At 46.9% G+C, this 16,426-nt stretch overlaps 2 protein-coding genes across 2 annotated transcripts in view; one reads left to right on the top strand and one right to left on the bottom strand.

The window, feature by feature from the left end:
- Positions 1-11,965, top strand: part of GATB (glutamyl-tRNA amidotransferase subunit B) — a 69,065-nt gene extending 57,100 nt beyond the window's left edge. The window contains exons 11-13 of the mRNA XM_090288119.1: positions 1,813-1,891; positions 10,209-10,343; positions 11,699-11,965. Of these exons, the coding sequence (XP_090144245.1) occupies positions 1,813-1,891; positions 10,209-10,343; positions 11,699-11,824 (340 nt within the window). The 3' untranslated portion in view covers positions 11,825-11,965. The remainder of the gene's footprint in view (positions 1-1,812; positions 1,892-10,208; positions 10,344-11,698) is intronic.
- Positions 1-16,426, bottom strand: part of FHIP1A (FHF complex subunit HOOK interacting protein 1A) — a 211,280-nt gene that overhangs the window by 4,967 nt on the left and 189,887 nt on the right. The window lies entirely within an intron of this gene.

Genomic DNA, 16,426 nt, shown 5'->3' with positions numbered 1-16,426 from the left:
AAGGGATTGAGAACCTATATGAAGAAATAATAATGGAAAATTTCCCTAACCTGGTGAAGGAAAAAGACACACAAATCTAGGAAGTGCATAGGGTCCCAAACAAGATGAATTCAAGGAGGCCCACAGCAAGACACATTATAATTAAACTGCCCAAGGTTAAAGACAGAGAATTGTAAAAGCATAAGAAAAAGATTGTTACCTACAAGGGAGCTTCCTTAAGACTATCAGCTGATTTCTCAACTGAAACATTTCAGGCACGAGATCAGGTGAAATAGTCAAAGTGATGAAAAGCAAGGACCTACAACCAAGACTACTTTACCTAGCAAGGCTATCTTTAAAATTAAAGGAGAAATGCATGCTCTAGAAACCCAAGTTCAACCTTGGTGCTGGTTTAGAGTTCTACACAGTACACTCTAATTGGCTATTGTATGTTCTAGAACTGCAGAAAATCTCAGAAACCTGCATTTAAAAAAACAAAAACTGATCTGTATTACTTGTCAGTAAGGGTGGGGGGTTAGAAAAAGGGTCTCAGTGTATTTCGCAGCTCTCTGCCTCTCCTTCTGTTGAGATTTCATCAGGTCAGGGTGCCTCACAGACATTCCAGGTACCAACTTAATGACACCAGACCGTCTCCAAACCTAACTTCCACTTGAAATTACCTTTTTCCACATGTACTTTGGGATAAACAGACACTTTAAAGATGACGTCTGCCTCAGTGTGTTACCTGCTTCGAAGAACATCCCTAATGAGGTTTCACTGTACTTCTCAGACCACAGTAGGGCACACCTGGGTAACTCACACTCGATTAGTTTGAAATGCATCGAAATTGGCAGAGGCTGAGCAGTAGTTTCCTTTTTATTATCTAAGAGCTTACCAAGAAATTAATAGTGAATGATGGCAACCGAGACTTAAACAGAAGGCGTTTTCAAGTGGCGTAAAGCACTTCAGAAGCTTTTATTTACACGAACACACTAGCGTGCTATTTATAAGTTGCTCCTATCTATTTAAAACTAGCCCCAATGACTTCAGATAGTGTTTCATTAGCCTCGTTGCTGTATGTGTTTGGAAGTAGCAAAACCATATATTTGAAAAGAAATAATCTGTAACTCAGTCGCGTCTTTTCACTAATCTAGGTGCTCACCACCACCCCCTCCTACCCCGAGTGTGAATTAATGACACTTGGTGTGTTTGTTTGCTCCTTGGCCTTTTATATCGCGGAAACTTGGTAAACAAGTCATGCCTAGAAGTCTAGATGATGGACTCGGGGCCAGAAAGCTGTGGTGAGCCCTCTCACAGTATGGAGAGGCCTGCGAGGAGGCTGAAGACGCGGCGGGTAGTCCCTGGGTTCCCTTAAAGAAAAGCCCTCACAATGAAAAAGAATTGATATTTGCACAGCACACTGAAAAAAGTGACCTTGTTAGGTGTTCTGTTGGAAGCAGTTTTAGGCTGATCTTCCCGTTGAAAACATTTAATGACTGGGTTTTTTTTTTTTCTCTCTTAGTCATGGGTCATGAATTTTGCAGCCACCTCCTTTCTTTGACTAATTAAACCGAGCAATTGCTCCAACTCCTGCCAAACAGCTGTTATTGTTTGGTGGTAAAACAAAGAACACCACTCACAAAACTTGTTAATCCTAAAATTCAAAATGAATAACTAAAATAGAACCCAATTTGGCCTGTTGTTTTCATAGCTGGGTGGGGGGTTAATTATTTAAACCTGTAAAACTGAGTATTCCGATTCTGAATCACTGTAAGTGGATACGCTGACAATGGGAAATGTAAATTTCTCCTCTCTCTTTCTGGGGGCCGATAGTCCTGTCACCCCGTCTGCACTGGCCGAGCTTCTCAACCTGCTGGACAGGAAAGCAATTTCTTCAGCAGCAGCCAAACAGGTACGGCCACACTTCCCAAAGCTTCCAGCCGCCCTGCTCCCCCAGGAAAAGTTTAGCGTGAGACGCAAATGCCATCCCCAAGTGAATTTCATGATCGAAGTATTAAATGCTTGCAGGCGCGCTTTTTATACGGAAAGGTGGGAATGGCTTATTTAGCAAATGAAAGAAAGCCAGTATGAGCTGGGCAGGTGATTTCCTGCTTCTCATCTTTGCTAACCAGGGGGAATAGTTATTGTTTGGCTTTGCCTGGAATGTTTCCCAAACATTTGTTTCTGTAAAAGGCTGGGGCCCCGAAGTTCCTGGGGGCTTCCAACTGTCTCCCAGCCCTCTGGCGCTCCCTCTGGCACCCTCCCCCTCAGCCTCCCAGCTCAGTACCAGGGGCTCACTTTTCTCTGTCATGGGCTTGCCCCTGAGAGTCAGTCTTTCAGCAAGGAGGGTGAGGTCAGACAGGCTGCCTCATGTGAGCTGAGAAAAAATGTTATGCAGTTGAGTGTGAAAACTCAGAAAAATAGTCTCATCATCCAAGGTGGCCTGTGCCTCGTCTGCACCACCACCTGACAGTCTTAGGTAGAGGAATGACTCCTACGTTCTGAAAACTCAGACAGATAAGTGCCCAGAAAGATAAGGAACATCAAGGCGGCCGCCTGATCGCAACTTCAGATGTCTGCAGCTGTCAGAGCATCAGCCAGAAACTTAATGTAATTTTAATGGTGCCTTTTGTGTTTAATATTTATACATACCAACAGTAGTGGCAGATTACAAAGTGAGGCTTTGGAAAGTGGCTGATTTTGGCTAATTGTGAGACACCGTGGAGCATGCAGCGGCTTCTCTGCTGTGAAACTGGAGATAGGAACTCATAAATGCTCCGTGTACCCACCACCAAGCAAGGCCGTCCACTACAGAGCCCGCAGCACACACAGGAAAGGGTTTCAGTTACCCAGATGTCAGAGGAATTCAAATGTTTATGACAGGGCACAGCACAGCAGAAAGATGGGATGGCCCGGGGCAGAACATGTCTGTATGTATATAAAAGAGCATGTGAACTGTAGCACTGAAACGGGAAGGGGAGAACATCTTCCCCTTTCCACTCACCTTGTCCCACCAAAAAGAGAGAGACCCAATGCAGTGACTATGAGAGGTTCAGTGAAAGAAATGGAAAATGCTGGAAGATGCCAGCCACTGGGTTCCAAACAAATGTCCAGCATGTTTACAGGAGCTGAGCGAACCCTGGCTTCTGTGGCAATCAGAAAACAAAAGTCAGATTAGAAAGGTGTAGCTGGTGTGCTGCATAAGGAAATATCCCTTATTTGTCACTGCCTTGCTGGTTTTGCTTTTTTATTTTTCTTCTTCGTTTTCTGAATTTCTGGTGAAAAACAGTGTGGTTTTGTTTGTTTGTTTGAATAAAGAGTCCATTCTTCAACCGGTACATATGCATGGAAATATGCCTGGAATTGAATTCATCTAATGTTAATGGTAGTTTTTTTCAAGGTGGTAGAACGTGAAAATCTTTATATTTTTCTGTATTACGTAAACTTTTTTGATTACTATAGCTTTGTAGTGTAGTTTGAAATCGGAGAGTGTGATGCCTCCGGCTTTGTCCTTTTTCTAGGATTGCTTTGGCTATTAGAGTCTTCTGTGGTACCATTACAGATCTTCGGGTTTTTTTTTTTTTTTTTTTTTTCATTCTATTTCTGTGAAAAAAATGACATTGGGATTTTGATAGGAATTGCACTGACTCTGTATATTCCTTAGGTAATATGAATGTTTTAACAATGTTAATTCTTCAATCCATGAACATGGAATATCTTTCCATTTTTGTGTCTTCAGATTCTTTCAAAATTGTCTTACAGTTTTCAGTGTATAGATCTTTCACATCCTTTGTGTTTTCCTAGGTATTTTATTCCTTTTGGCACAATTATAAGTGGGATTGTTTTTCTTCATTTCTCTGATAGTTCATTGTTAGTATATAGAAATGGAACGGATTTTTGCATATTGATTTTGTATCCTGCAACTTGACTGTGTTTATTACTTGTTATAGTTTTTTGGTCAAGTCTAGGGTTTTCTACATTTAAATTCATGTTATCCACAAATAGTGATTGTTTTACTTCTTTTTTTCCCAATTTGGATGCCTTTTCTTTCTTTTCCTTGCCTAATTGCTCTGGCTAGGACTCCCAGTATTATGTGAATAGAAGTGGCAAGGGTGGGCATCCTGTCTTGTTCCTTATCCTAGAGGAAAAACTTTCATTTTTCACCTTTGAGGATGGTATTAGCTGTTAGCCAGTCATGTGGCCTTTATTGTGTTGAGGTGCTTTCCTTCTAAACCCATTTTGAAAGTTTTCATTATAAATGGATATTGTATCATGTCAAGTGCTTTTAATGTATCTCTTGAAATTATCATAGGCTTTTTACCTCATTTTATCACTTCTTGTCTACTTCAAACAAAAAGCAACAAACACCTTTGTAGACAGTGCTTTTTGTCATGCATACAAGTGATTTTATGTCTTTTACTCCCTTTTCGTGCTTCAGTTCTTTGCACATCTTACTTTGCCCTGCTTCTCTTAGAAGGATGGCCTTTCACAGTCCTTGCCTTTGACCAGAGGGATACCCCTCGATGTCACCATCATAGTCTCTCCCTGCCACAGGTATTTCCTCCACACTCTGACCCTGGAAACCCCCAGGATACGAGAGGGGCCTGCCTGCTTTCCTTCCATCCTTCCTTCCAGGTACTTGACAAATAGCCTTAGCTAGAGAAATCCTTGGGTAGTAGGTAAAGGATGTGTGAATTCCGGCCCCAGGGAACTGAGGTCTGAACTTCTGTCCCCCATTTTGGAGCTGGCTCCATGATCGGGGGTTCCCAGTTTGCATTACCCCACACTTTCGGTGGGCACTTATGAACACACACGACCAAAATTGCACTGGGAATTCCTTGTTCTGTATCTGCGGTTGTCTTGGGTGGGCAGCAGCAGGGCCTGGGAGTTGCACACTTGGCCAGAAACAACTGTACTTTGATAGCGCTTCCCAGGGTGACGATTAAACACAGACAAAGCTGAGGATTTATGCTGCAGCAGGCGGCTGGCAACCACAGAAGCCATTGCGGTTGCTGCAGGAGGGCCGGGGGAGGGAGCCCTGCGGAGCCTGGCTGGGAGGCCGGCGGCCCCTTCTGTGGCTCCCACCCTGCTGGGTTCCAGCTTCGACTGCAGATCTGTCTCCAATAGCAGTGAGCAGAGGATTGGACCAACAGAGTCTGCTCTGTCAGCCCAGGGGGCTGGAGCTGGGTAACGGCCACTGGACTAGTTTGGGAAGCTAAAAAGCTGATGTGTTCTAACTCCAAGAGTAGAGGACAGTCTAGCCACCAGGCTCCCATTTGTTCCTGGAGGCCACTGAAATATATTGCTCTAGTGTCCCTCTCAGGGAGCAGCCAGTCTCTCTGCATTTAAAAGCATCTCTCCCAACGTTGTCCTGCTTTCCCTTCTGTCTGGTGTGGTTTGGCAGTGATCCCCAAGCTGTCTCAGGCAAATCCTACGGTGTTTGAGCCTGTAGGGTCCCAGCCACGTGAGGTGACAGGTGAGGTGACAGGTGAGGCGGACACCCTGATCGGCCTGCTCAGATCTGCCCTGTGCTCTCAGGTGTAGTTGCCGTAGCCGGAGGCAGAAGGGACGCAGGCCTGGGAGTGGCCCCCGGGACCCGCAGGCATGCTGCTGCAAGGCTGTGTCTGCTGAGCTCCTGCCTCCTTTCCATGTAAGGTTGCTGCATAGACTCTTTATGGGCAAGTCCTTGCAGGGGATTGTCGCTTTGAGCCAGGGATCTGGAGTCTCTTGAGAGCTCCACTCTCTTCCTGAATGTTGGACATTTTCAACTAAGAACTTTGTTAGGAGACTATAAAGATAAGTAAAATGAACACTGGTCAAAGTCTAAAGACCTACCAGTAGGGGATAATTTAATTATGATAAATATATTTGATTGGTATTAGTTTTTTATTAATATAAGAAAGCACTTTTGTAATAAGTGAAACAAAAGCAGGTCACAAATTGTATATACATGATGATCACAACTGTGTTACAAAACAGAAAGAAAAAGATGAGAAAGGAAAACTCCAAAAGACTAACATTGGTTATCTTGAGGAAATGGGAGTACAGGTGATTTCTTTTTATCTTTTCAATATTTCCTTATCTTCTACAGTGATCATGTATTAACTATTATAATTAGAAACAGTGTTTTAAAATATTGAATTCTTAATTCAAGAACAATATATCAGAGAAGGGACAGAGAAACTCGTCAGACTTGCGGTGGCAGCTCCCAAGAATGGTCCGCATTGTGGACTGTTCCGTCCCCCTCCTGTGCTGCCAGCGCTCTGTTAATAAGTTTGTTGTGGGCAGAGGAAGCTCTTACCCACCTCTGTGCCCCTCTCTCAACGCCATCCTCATTATTAAGCTGAATAAATATTTGAAAAATTGAGTTGGAGGCATGTATGTTCCATATTTTTCTAAGAGGAGGGACAGGTTTTCCCCTAAGCAGTCAAGGTTGTTTGAGAGTACCCAGAGGGAGTGTAGGCCCCACCGAAGACACCTCTCGGCCACAGTCACTGTGGGTCTTCCGACAACCAGGCCTAAGGCACACTGCCCATCATAGCCATGATAAATATTTGTAATTTGTTTCTATTCAGATTGGGGAAAACTTTGAGCCCTGCTGAGACTCCGAGCACCTTCCCCTTCATTTGCTTTGCTGTATGTGGTAATTTTGTTTTCAATTACAGTTGACATTCCATATATTAGTTTCAGGTGTACAACATAGTGATTAGACATTTGTATACCTTGCAAAGTGATCGCCCTCAGTAAGTCTAGTACCCACCTGACACCAGTAGTATTTACCATATCCCCTATGCTGTACCTTACATTCCGTGACTGTTTTTATAACTGCCAATTTGTACTTCTTAATCCTGTCACTTTTTTCATCCATCTCCCCACTCACGCCAAATCTGGAAAACCTTCAGTTTGTTCTCTGTATCTGTGAGTTCATTTGTTTTGTTTTTCAGATTCCACATAAATGAAATATGGTTTTGTTTTTGTCTGAGTTATTTCACTTAGCAGAATACCCTCTGGGTTCATCCATGTTGTCATAAGTGGCAAGATTTCCTTCTTTTTATTGCTGAGTAGTAAGTAGTCCACTGTATACATGCACCACATCTTTAGCTAGTCGACTATTGATGGTCACTTAGCTTCCCTCTACACCCCGGCTATTGTAAACAATGCTGCAGTGAACTTAGGGACACACACATCCTTTCAGACTAGTGTTTTGGACCTCTCTGGGTAAGTACCCAGAAATGGAACCACTGGGTCATATGGCAGTTCCATATCCAATATTTTGGGGAACTTCCACACTGCCCTTCACAGTGCCTGTACCACTTTACAATTGCATCAACCATGCGGGTAGCTCCCCACTGTCCATACCCTGATGGGCAGTTGATGTTTGTTGATTTATTGATGAGAGCCATTCCACTAGGTGTGAAGTGATCTCATCCTGGCTCTGACTCATTTCCTTAATAGCTACACTATAGGCGCTGACCTGCATTTCCTTAATGGCTATGCTCTAATCTGCATTTCCTTAGTGGCTACCAGCCTGAGCTTGCCCTTCGTGTGTGTTGGCCATTTGCATTTGGAGCATCTTCATGGGATGTGTCTCCGGTGAATGTCTTCTCATCAGTAGCTTGTCCCCTCATTCTGTTGATGGTTTCCTTCTGTGCAAAAACTTTGTTTGATGTAGTTCCATTTGTTTATTTTTTCTTTTGTTTCACTTGCCTGAAGAGACATATCAAAAAAATAGTGCTAAGAGTGATGTCAAAGAATTCACTGCCTATGTTTTCCTCTAGGAGCTCCATGGTCTCAGGTCCTAAACCCAAGTCCCCAATCCATTCTGAGTTTAGTCCTGTATATAGAGTAAGAAAGTAGTCCAGCCTCCAGCCTTCGCAATAACATCCACTTTAGAGACTGTCTTCACCCCACTGTACACCTGTGGCTCCCTTGTCACAGATCAGCCAACCACAGAGATGTGGGCTTACCTCCGGGCTCCCCACTCTGCCCCATCGATCCATGCATCTGTCTCCCCAGGCCACCATACCTCATTGCCTTGACCACCATAGCCCTGTAGTACAGCCAAAGTCAGGAAGCATGATACCTCCAACCTGGTTCTTTCTCAAGGCTGCTTTGGCTATTTGGGGGCTGTTGTGTCAGGATTCTGGTACCAGCCAGCTCTGCCCTCCGGGTGTGTCATTTGTGGAGCTGGTTGGGTAGTGCTCAGTGTTGTCTGAAGACTGGCCACTGGGTGTGTTGGTTCTGGAGCCTCTTAAATGGGGCTCTGGTGCAGGCCAACGTCAGCCACTGCTTCTGCTCGGCTTGGGCTACAAAGGGGTCTGCAGTGGTTTGCCGCTTGTGCTGGGCTTGAGGCCCCTTGATGGGCACCACAGTGTGAGCTGAGGCCGGCCAGCACCTGTGCTGGACTATGGCTGCGTAGTTGAGGCTACATGGCAAGCTAAGACCAGCGGCAGCCTATACCAGGCTTGGGGCCCCTTGATGAGAGTTACAGTGCAAGCTGAGATGGTTCATCTCTTGTGCCAGGCTTGGCACCACTTAGCAAGAGGTACAGGGCATGCCAAGGCCAGCTGCTGCTTGTCTGGGGTTTGTGGACAGCGAAGAGACTTTAGGGAAGTCCACAGCATGAGCTAAGGCAGGCCACTTGGGTGGAGGTGCCACTGGAGGTGGCTCGGGCCAGGCGAGCAAGTTGGGTGGGGAGGGGGTCTCAAGGAATCACTGGGGCAGGGTGAGCAGTGTTAGCCAGGCTGATGGCTGGTGGGAGAGCTCAGATTCGGTGCCGCCTCCATGGGCTGGCTGGGTGGGAGAAGCACTCCATGAAGGAGCAACGCTGCTGCCAGCAGTTCTGCCACTTGAGAGAGCTGCCGCCATCCCGTCCCTCCAGCCCTGAAGCCAGTCAATTTAGTTCCTCGCTGTACCTCCCTGGTGCTTTTCTGAGCTGCTGCTGCTGCTGTGCTGGAGCCCGGAGTGAGTGAATTCATGAGCACGCAAGTCTGTGCACAGGCCACTTAAGAGGAACACGCTGGCCTCCAGCAGCCCTGCATCTTGCTCCAATGCAGTCCCTGGTTTTCCACAGCCAGATATTATGGGGACTCCTCCTCCTGGCGCTGGTACCCTGGGCTGGGGAACCCAGCATTGGACTAGGACCCCTCGCTCCTTGGGGGGGACCACCGCAGCCAAGGTAGCCCTCCCAATTCTTAATCTCTACACCATGGACATGGGACCTGCTCATTCTGCACCTCTGCCCCTCCTACCATTCTCAGCATGGCTGCTGCTCTATGGGACTTCTGGTCCTCAGGGGGTTCTCAGTGACAGTGGTTCTACAATTCAGTGTAATTCTGCTGTGGTCGTGGGAGGAGGCAGCACAGCTTCATCCCACTCTGCCATTTGGCCAGAAGTCTCAGGTGTTAATGACCAGCTCTTTCTCTGGGAGGAATGGCTCTTCCTTGACTGGAATGGCCTCAGGGTGCTCAGTGCTCCATGCTGGCTGCAGGCTGAGAAGGAGGAGCCACAGGAGACCAAGGGGAGCACCGCCCCTTCTGGCTCACACTAGAAAAGTAAGAGGGTTCAAAGACAACTACCCTAGGAGATGCCTCCTTAAAAATATTCTCCTTTTTCAACTTGGATAAGTTTGGGATTTGTTGTTGTTATAATTTTTAAGTACAAAAATACACCATTAACTGTTGGTCATCTTAGCCAGGTCTGGGGCCAGTTCCACCTGTAGAGGATAAATGTGATAGGCCAGGTCCCTGTGGATTATGATTTGTGTTCTTAGTTATTTTCCATTTTGTGTCTTCATTATGAGGCCCCTTTCTTGCTCCCCTAAAATCATGTTTCCCAGCAGGCGGGGCTTTCCAGACCTCATCCAGGTGCAGTGGTTGCCTCCTACATCCTGTGAGACCCATTCTTCACCCAGGTGCCACTCCAGTTAGTTAATTCAGTGGACAGGAGACAGCTGGGCCCGGCCCTCTGACCCGTCAGCAGGAGCCCTGTGAGCATCAGTTCGAGCCTCCCCCAGCCCCTGCCTGGTGCTGCCTGGCGGGATCAGCTAACAGAAAGTCCTTCCTGCTCTGATCTAGCTGAGCTTGGGGGACTCCCGGTGTGCCTGCATGTCCCTGCAGAGTGGCTTCACCCCCAGTGCCTCAGGTGACAGGTACCCCCGTGGGTGAAACCCACCCAGCTGGGACTCAGTGAATCTGCTTGCTGATTTCTCTCTGCCACGCTCCCCGCAGGTGTTTAAGGAACTGTGGAGCAGTGAAGGGAAGACTCCAGCACAGATTGTTTCAGAAAAGCAACTTGAACTGATGCAGGACCGGGCGGCCCTGGAAGAGCTCTGCCAGGCCACGCTGGATGAACATCCCCAAGTGGTAACTCCCACCTCGGGGTGGGGAGGGTCTCCGCTTGCAGCTGGGCGAGGGCCAGCCTGAGGACATGGCAGAGAACCTGTCCTCAGCTCCCTGTCACAGCCCAGACGCACTTCCTCATAATGGCTGACCCAGTTTCAGTAATAATTCCCTATTTTTGTCAGTTTTTACCCGAGGTCAAGAGATGAAATTAGGTGAATATTACAAAAATACAGCTTTTCCCAAGGAAAAGGAAAATCCACCCCTGCAGTTGAATCTTGTGGAGTTTCCGTTTGAAGGGTTGCTCTCAGACTCCCAGGGTTGGCGTTCTGAATGCGCTGTGGCTGGCCCCACTTCGTGAGGGGCCCCCTCAGTGAAAGCCAGCAGCGTGACTGCGGAGTGGGAGGATGGGTAGGCAAACACTTCCCCTTGACGTCTTTACAAGGTGGGAAGACAAGCAGAAAGAAAGATTATTTGTAAATTATGGCGAAAAGCCTTAACAGGAGCACAGCTGAAAATCAGTGCTTTTGTGTTCTGAGCACAGAGCAAGTCAGAAAAGCTACAGGGAACAGCATCCCTCCCTCCCCGAGTCTAATCATACTGTCTGGAGATATTTTCAGTGGGGAAAAAAAACTATTGCCCCTCTTTCAGAATACCACTCACCTATCCATCAGCTTGCCGGAGACACTGACAGATCTGGGAAGAGCTCTTGATAAGGAAAATGAGCCTGCACTGGGCCTTGGCAATCTGTCCTCCTGCCTCGGCCGCAGTGACTGATAAAGACAGTTTCAGACGTGTTCTGAGGCACTGAGTGCAGATACTTGCAGGTGTCACTGCCGATCGAGACGCTGCAGAGCAGGAGGTCGGAGTGGGTGGCATTGGGCTTCTGTTGTCCCGCCCTGCCCACCAAGTGCACACCTGCCCGCATCCAAATGCTCCACGAGAGTTGCCACTCTGCCCATTTGTTTTCTAATAACCGGGAGGTTCATCCTTCTGGGGTGAAGGAAGTCCATGCATTTCAGTGCCTGCTGACCTCACTGGAGGCTTCGAGAGGCTCCTCGATGACTAGCCCGGACCACTCATCTGGAAGCGCTGGCTCAGCGCCCCCTGGAGCACCTGGAGGGAGCGCTGTGCTGCGGGGGGGCCGCTGAGGATACAGCCCAGCATGGCCCAGTCTCACCAGAGGGCAGAGGAGCACTGTCCTCCGACAGGAGCCTGGGAACCGCCCCAGAGGCCCACCCCTCCTTTTCCCTCTCCTCCCTACGTATCTAATACTAAAGGAAAAGAATAACAATTTAAATTTCAGTCAATACAAACCTTAGGATGTTTAGGAATAATCTCTGTATTTTCCTCCACTAAAACAATTTCTGTCTTATAAGGTAACGGATGTAAAGGGAAACCCCAGAGCTATAAACAAACTGATTGGGTTGGTCCGAAAAGCGAGTCTCAGCCGAGCAGATCCGACTGTGATAAAGGAGATACTGGAGAAGAAGCTGTCATCGTGAGACATTTCGTGTCCCTCTGCCTGAGGGGACAGTGCAGCCATGACGCAGGACAGAGCCTTGAAACCCGATGTCCGCGAACCCAACATGCCGGTGTCTCCCAGTCCCTGGGCCCGCAGAGCAGGGCCACCTGACCCTGGATGGCCCGTCTGCGCCACGGACATCAAAACAGCTCCGTCAGAGCTGCCGCGGGCGTTAAGGAATAGCACCTCCTAGTGCTTAATAATTCTGAACTAAATGAAACATGCCGTTTCAAATACAATTACCTTTCTAAGAAAAATTCAGCCTGTAGTATTTCAGACCTAAAAATAGATGAAGAGGAAGACGACAAAATAAGTCCACCGACAGTGCAAACGCACGTTTGTTTAGAGAGGTCTCATGGAGGCAGGGGGAGGAGTTAAGTCTCGGATTAGGTGTCAGCACTAGTCACCCGTCCACTAAGTACAAGTGACGCTGCCCGTTCACTCCCTGGGGCCCCAGAAGGCAGCGCTCCGAGAGTAAAGGAATTTTTTAGTAAAACAGACAAAAGAAGTTTTCAAATAAATTTAATGAATAAAATATATACTGAAATATTACATAAAAAATTAACTTAGACTTCAAAGATTGTGCAGTTGACAATCCGCCCCCCGCCCCCCTGCCCGAGGCCAACGAAGATAGAAAGAAAAATAAGCTGTAACATTAAGTTGACTTGCTTTGCCTGGAAAGAATGAGATTATGAACAAGCACATCAGAGTCTTGGCCTTATTCACAGGCATCGTGGTGCAGGTGCCCAGGTCCCCGCCACGGCAGCCGCCGGCACAGCGCGCCATCGCGCGGGGCACACACACCCCGTACGCGTTTGGCGCCCTGTTACTGCTGACTCACGACGCTTAAAGACAGGGTTTGCAAACGATGTTTTCTAAAAGTGCGTGCCAAATTCTGACACAAATAAGAGAACACTTTTGGAAGCCCCGAAATTACACCGACTTCTTTAGCCCCCTGGGAAGAGTAGAAGCGTGTCCGTCACGAGCGGTGCTCCTGTGGCAGCTGCAGGAACGGACCTCCGCCCGTCACCGTGGAGCAGGGAGTGGTCGCAGCCGCTTGCTCGGGCCCCCCTAACTGGAGTGAGGAGAGCAGTGTCCGACTTACTGATGTACAGTTAGGGGAGAGAGTGTCACCACCCAGGAAGCCTGGTGCCCCTCACGTTCCATCACCATACAGGCAGCTGCTGGGCCTGAAGTAAAATATTTTCATTCTTTTCGAGAAAGGCAGAGTGCCTCCTCTGTCCTCACCTAACACGTCTCTGAATTACAAACGCCGAAGGCAGGGTGAGGTTGAAATCTGGTGGGATCATTATTTTGCCAGGCCTGGCTTCTTAGTCAGGAAGACAACACTGGAGGATCTTTCCAGACCATTTTAAGTCAGGGGCTTACTTAATTGGGGTGAAGGGCAGCCAGAGGAAGCGGGTTTACCGAGACTATTATGTCAAGTATAAACTGCATTACAGAGCGGGCATTTCCAGAGAAACATGCCATCATTAAATCACTCAGTGTTTACCACGCTGATCATCATCCAGCTCTGACGGTTGCCTGTGGTCCTGGAAGCCTGAAAATCGGACTGTTACATAGTTATAACTGCTTGTAAGGAAAAAAGATCACAGCTCAGATCAATCTTACTTGGAACCTGATTAGATATTCGAAAGATATGTTCACATTGCACCCTAAGAAATTCACAAAGCATGGCTCAGCTCCTAAATGGGCCTCGGTGAAATACAATTTAGAATTTCTTTTTGCATGAGTATGAACTTGGTCTGGTTCTTTGTATGCTATTCAGGGGCAGAGCTCATTAAAATGTATGCGTTGGCACCATACGTGAAGCCATTGCCATCTGTCATTGGAACGCACACACCTGTAAGCTGGGAGGGGAATGTGCTAGAAAACTGGCTGTCCCCCAGGCCAGGCTGAACCAGCTCTGCCTGGTCAGGTGCACACCATGTGTTCTGTTGCTTGAGGAGATTGCTTGGTTGGCTGGGTGGTTATGGTGGGAGGGTAGGAATGCCAGCCTCAGAACTCAGCGTTCTACCTGGCACAGAGTATTTAAAAGTCCATTAGATTTATACAACTAAATGGGCAGCCTTTTGTGGGTCCCCTTTGTATGAGAGGTGGGTGCTGCCAGCTTACTAGGCTTGTAAATTCTGGATATCTTGATCTAAGAAGGAGCTTCTTGACTGTCCAGGTTTATGCGTGAAGGTGAACTTCTCTCTTTCAAGGTGTAGGTAGCCCAGGAAAAAGAACTTGGATCATTATTTACACCAAGTAAATAATGAGCCCCCCCCCCCCCGTCTTTTGCAGTTATTGCTAATGTGGAGGAAGCTATGAAATTGTTGCAAGTACACATCCTCCTTGAGCTTTGAGTTGGTTAATTGAATTTCTAGCTTATGGCCATGACCCACAGTTTATATTCTATTTTTCATTTCTGCTGAATTTAGCTGTATCACGTCAAGGATTCTACATAGTGACTATTTGGAAGAAGCCACTAACTCTGAAAGGCCATGGGATGTACCCGTCACCAAGAGCAGGGTGGCACCACGCGTCTCCAGCAGGCTTCAGACCCATGGGTCCATGCGTTGTTTGAGAAGAGAGCTGACCCCAGACTGAAATGGAAAGCATCTGGTTGAAATTCTTTCTGGCTGCCTCCCTTAGTCAAACGACTTAGCAAAAACCAATTACGTAAAATTGTCAACACCAGATTCCCTCTTTTAAAATGTCTCCAGGGCCAAAAGGGGCATAGTTATAGGAAGGCCTTTTGTAGACTTGTCCCAATTAAAAGTCAGCTGATGTGCTAAGGAACACACACTTTGCAGCCTCAGCACCAAGAAATTCCATCACTCTTGTCAGGTTCTGAAATGACATAGTAAATCCAAGCTCCCCTGAAAGACGCCTGAAATACATATCAAACTCCTGTTGACAGAACCTGCTAGCAGTTCTGCTACTGTGTGTGTGACAGTGAGTTAGGTTTACTCAGTGTAAATGGGAACAAAATTCACAACAATCCAATAAAACAGGAAGGGTCCGGGCCACTTAAAATTATTCATTTTAGGACTCAAACTGCAGAGGCCAAGGAACTGAGAGCTTCCTCCCAACCATGTCCCTGAGTTTTCCCTACAGAACCTCACCAGAAATCTTTCATAAAGCCCCGTTTATCCAGTTCATGAGCTGCCTGGATAATCTGTCCTCCAAAACAAGTAGCAGCCTAAGAAATGCTTGGACAGAGAGGATTTACTGAGGCAAAATTAGCTAAGAACGACTCTTCATCTTCCAAGAGCTCTTTCTTAAAAAAGCATTAGGTTTACGATGGTCATTCAAACAGAAAGTCAACTCCATTGTCTTTCAGTGTTTCCTCAATGATGGGATTTACAAATGGAGTATAAACTTGACAGCGTTCTGTTTTAAGCTGTTGTTTGATGGAGATTAGTGTTATGTGACTTATAGACTGACGGCTGAAGTGAGAAGGAGCCTGAGAGTGTCTCCTTAATGACTTACAGCTGATGTGGCCTCAGCTACCAGAGGACTGCTGTCCCCAGGAAGGGCTAACACTGCAGAGCTGGCTGAGATGCTCAGCAAGCCACCAATTACACTGGCCTGGGCCAATGACCTGAAGTAGCACGTGCAAGAATAGCTGTCCTATAATAAGCTGTTTCATAAAAATAGCGAGCATGACAGCCATTTCAGTAAATACAGGGCTGGTAATTAGCAATTAAATTGAACTGCCCTTAAATGGGAACTGGAGGGGATGCTGTGGCTATTTAACATCACCCCAAGGATAGGTCCCATCCCTGCTAGGACAGCACTTCCCTCACGAAGGCAGCCTGGCACACAGGTGCAGACTCAGGACGCAGCCCCGACCTCTACACGGGCCTGCAAATCAGCCCCCACGCCCGCTGCCCACAAGCTGATGCAGAGATATCCACAACCACTTTCAACCCTGAGAGAGAGGCGGCCTGAATTCAACAGGCAACCAAACAGTCAACGTATTCTGTTTCTAGATTGTCCTCCTAATAGGAGGCTCTTCTGACAACTACATCTGAACAAAAGGAAAGCCACTTGCTAAGGAAAAGATACTCCTAAGGCCCCGTGAAAGAACTGGACACCTCCTCCTACAGGTGACAGAGACATTAATTTCAACCCACAACATCAAAGTAGTTTCCAAAGTACAGGAGCGGGCAAAAGGAGGTTTACAGTTGTGAGTACATAACACAGGTTTTTTGTTCTTGTATTATTAATTATTCATTGGTAGTACAACCGTAAATCTACGTTTGCCCACCCCTGTAATACTAAGAAAAATGGGGACAATTTCATAATTCCTCTAAAATACCAGGGAAAGAAAGTGTATCCCCTGATAAAGAATATCCCACCTCTAACTGGTTACTCCAACATCCCCATGTCATGGCCGAGAAACTGTGTTTTATCCCCCTGAAATTATATTTCCGACTAAACCTGAAATTCTTAGTTTAAAAATTTAAGACCATTTCCAAAAATCAATTTTAAGTATCCCAGTGCTCTCATATACTTTATACCACAGACTTCACTCCATCCAAACTTCATCTCAGACCCTGAATTACGAACT

This window comes from Furipterus horrens, unplaced genomic scaffold (assembly GCF_987537825.1).
Source record: "Furipterus horrens unplaced genomic scaffold, mFurHor1.1.pri manual_scaffold_10, whole genome shotgun sequence".
In the NCBI taxonomy this organism is placed as follows: Eukaryota; Metazoa; Chordata; class Mammalia; order Chiroptera; family Furipteridae; genus Furipterus; species Furipterus horrens.
Note: the sequence above shows the minus strand (reverse complement) of the source record. Positions and strands in the feature narration are given on the sequence as shown.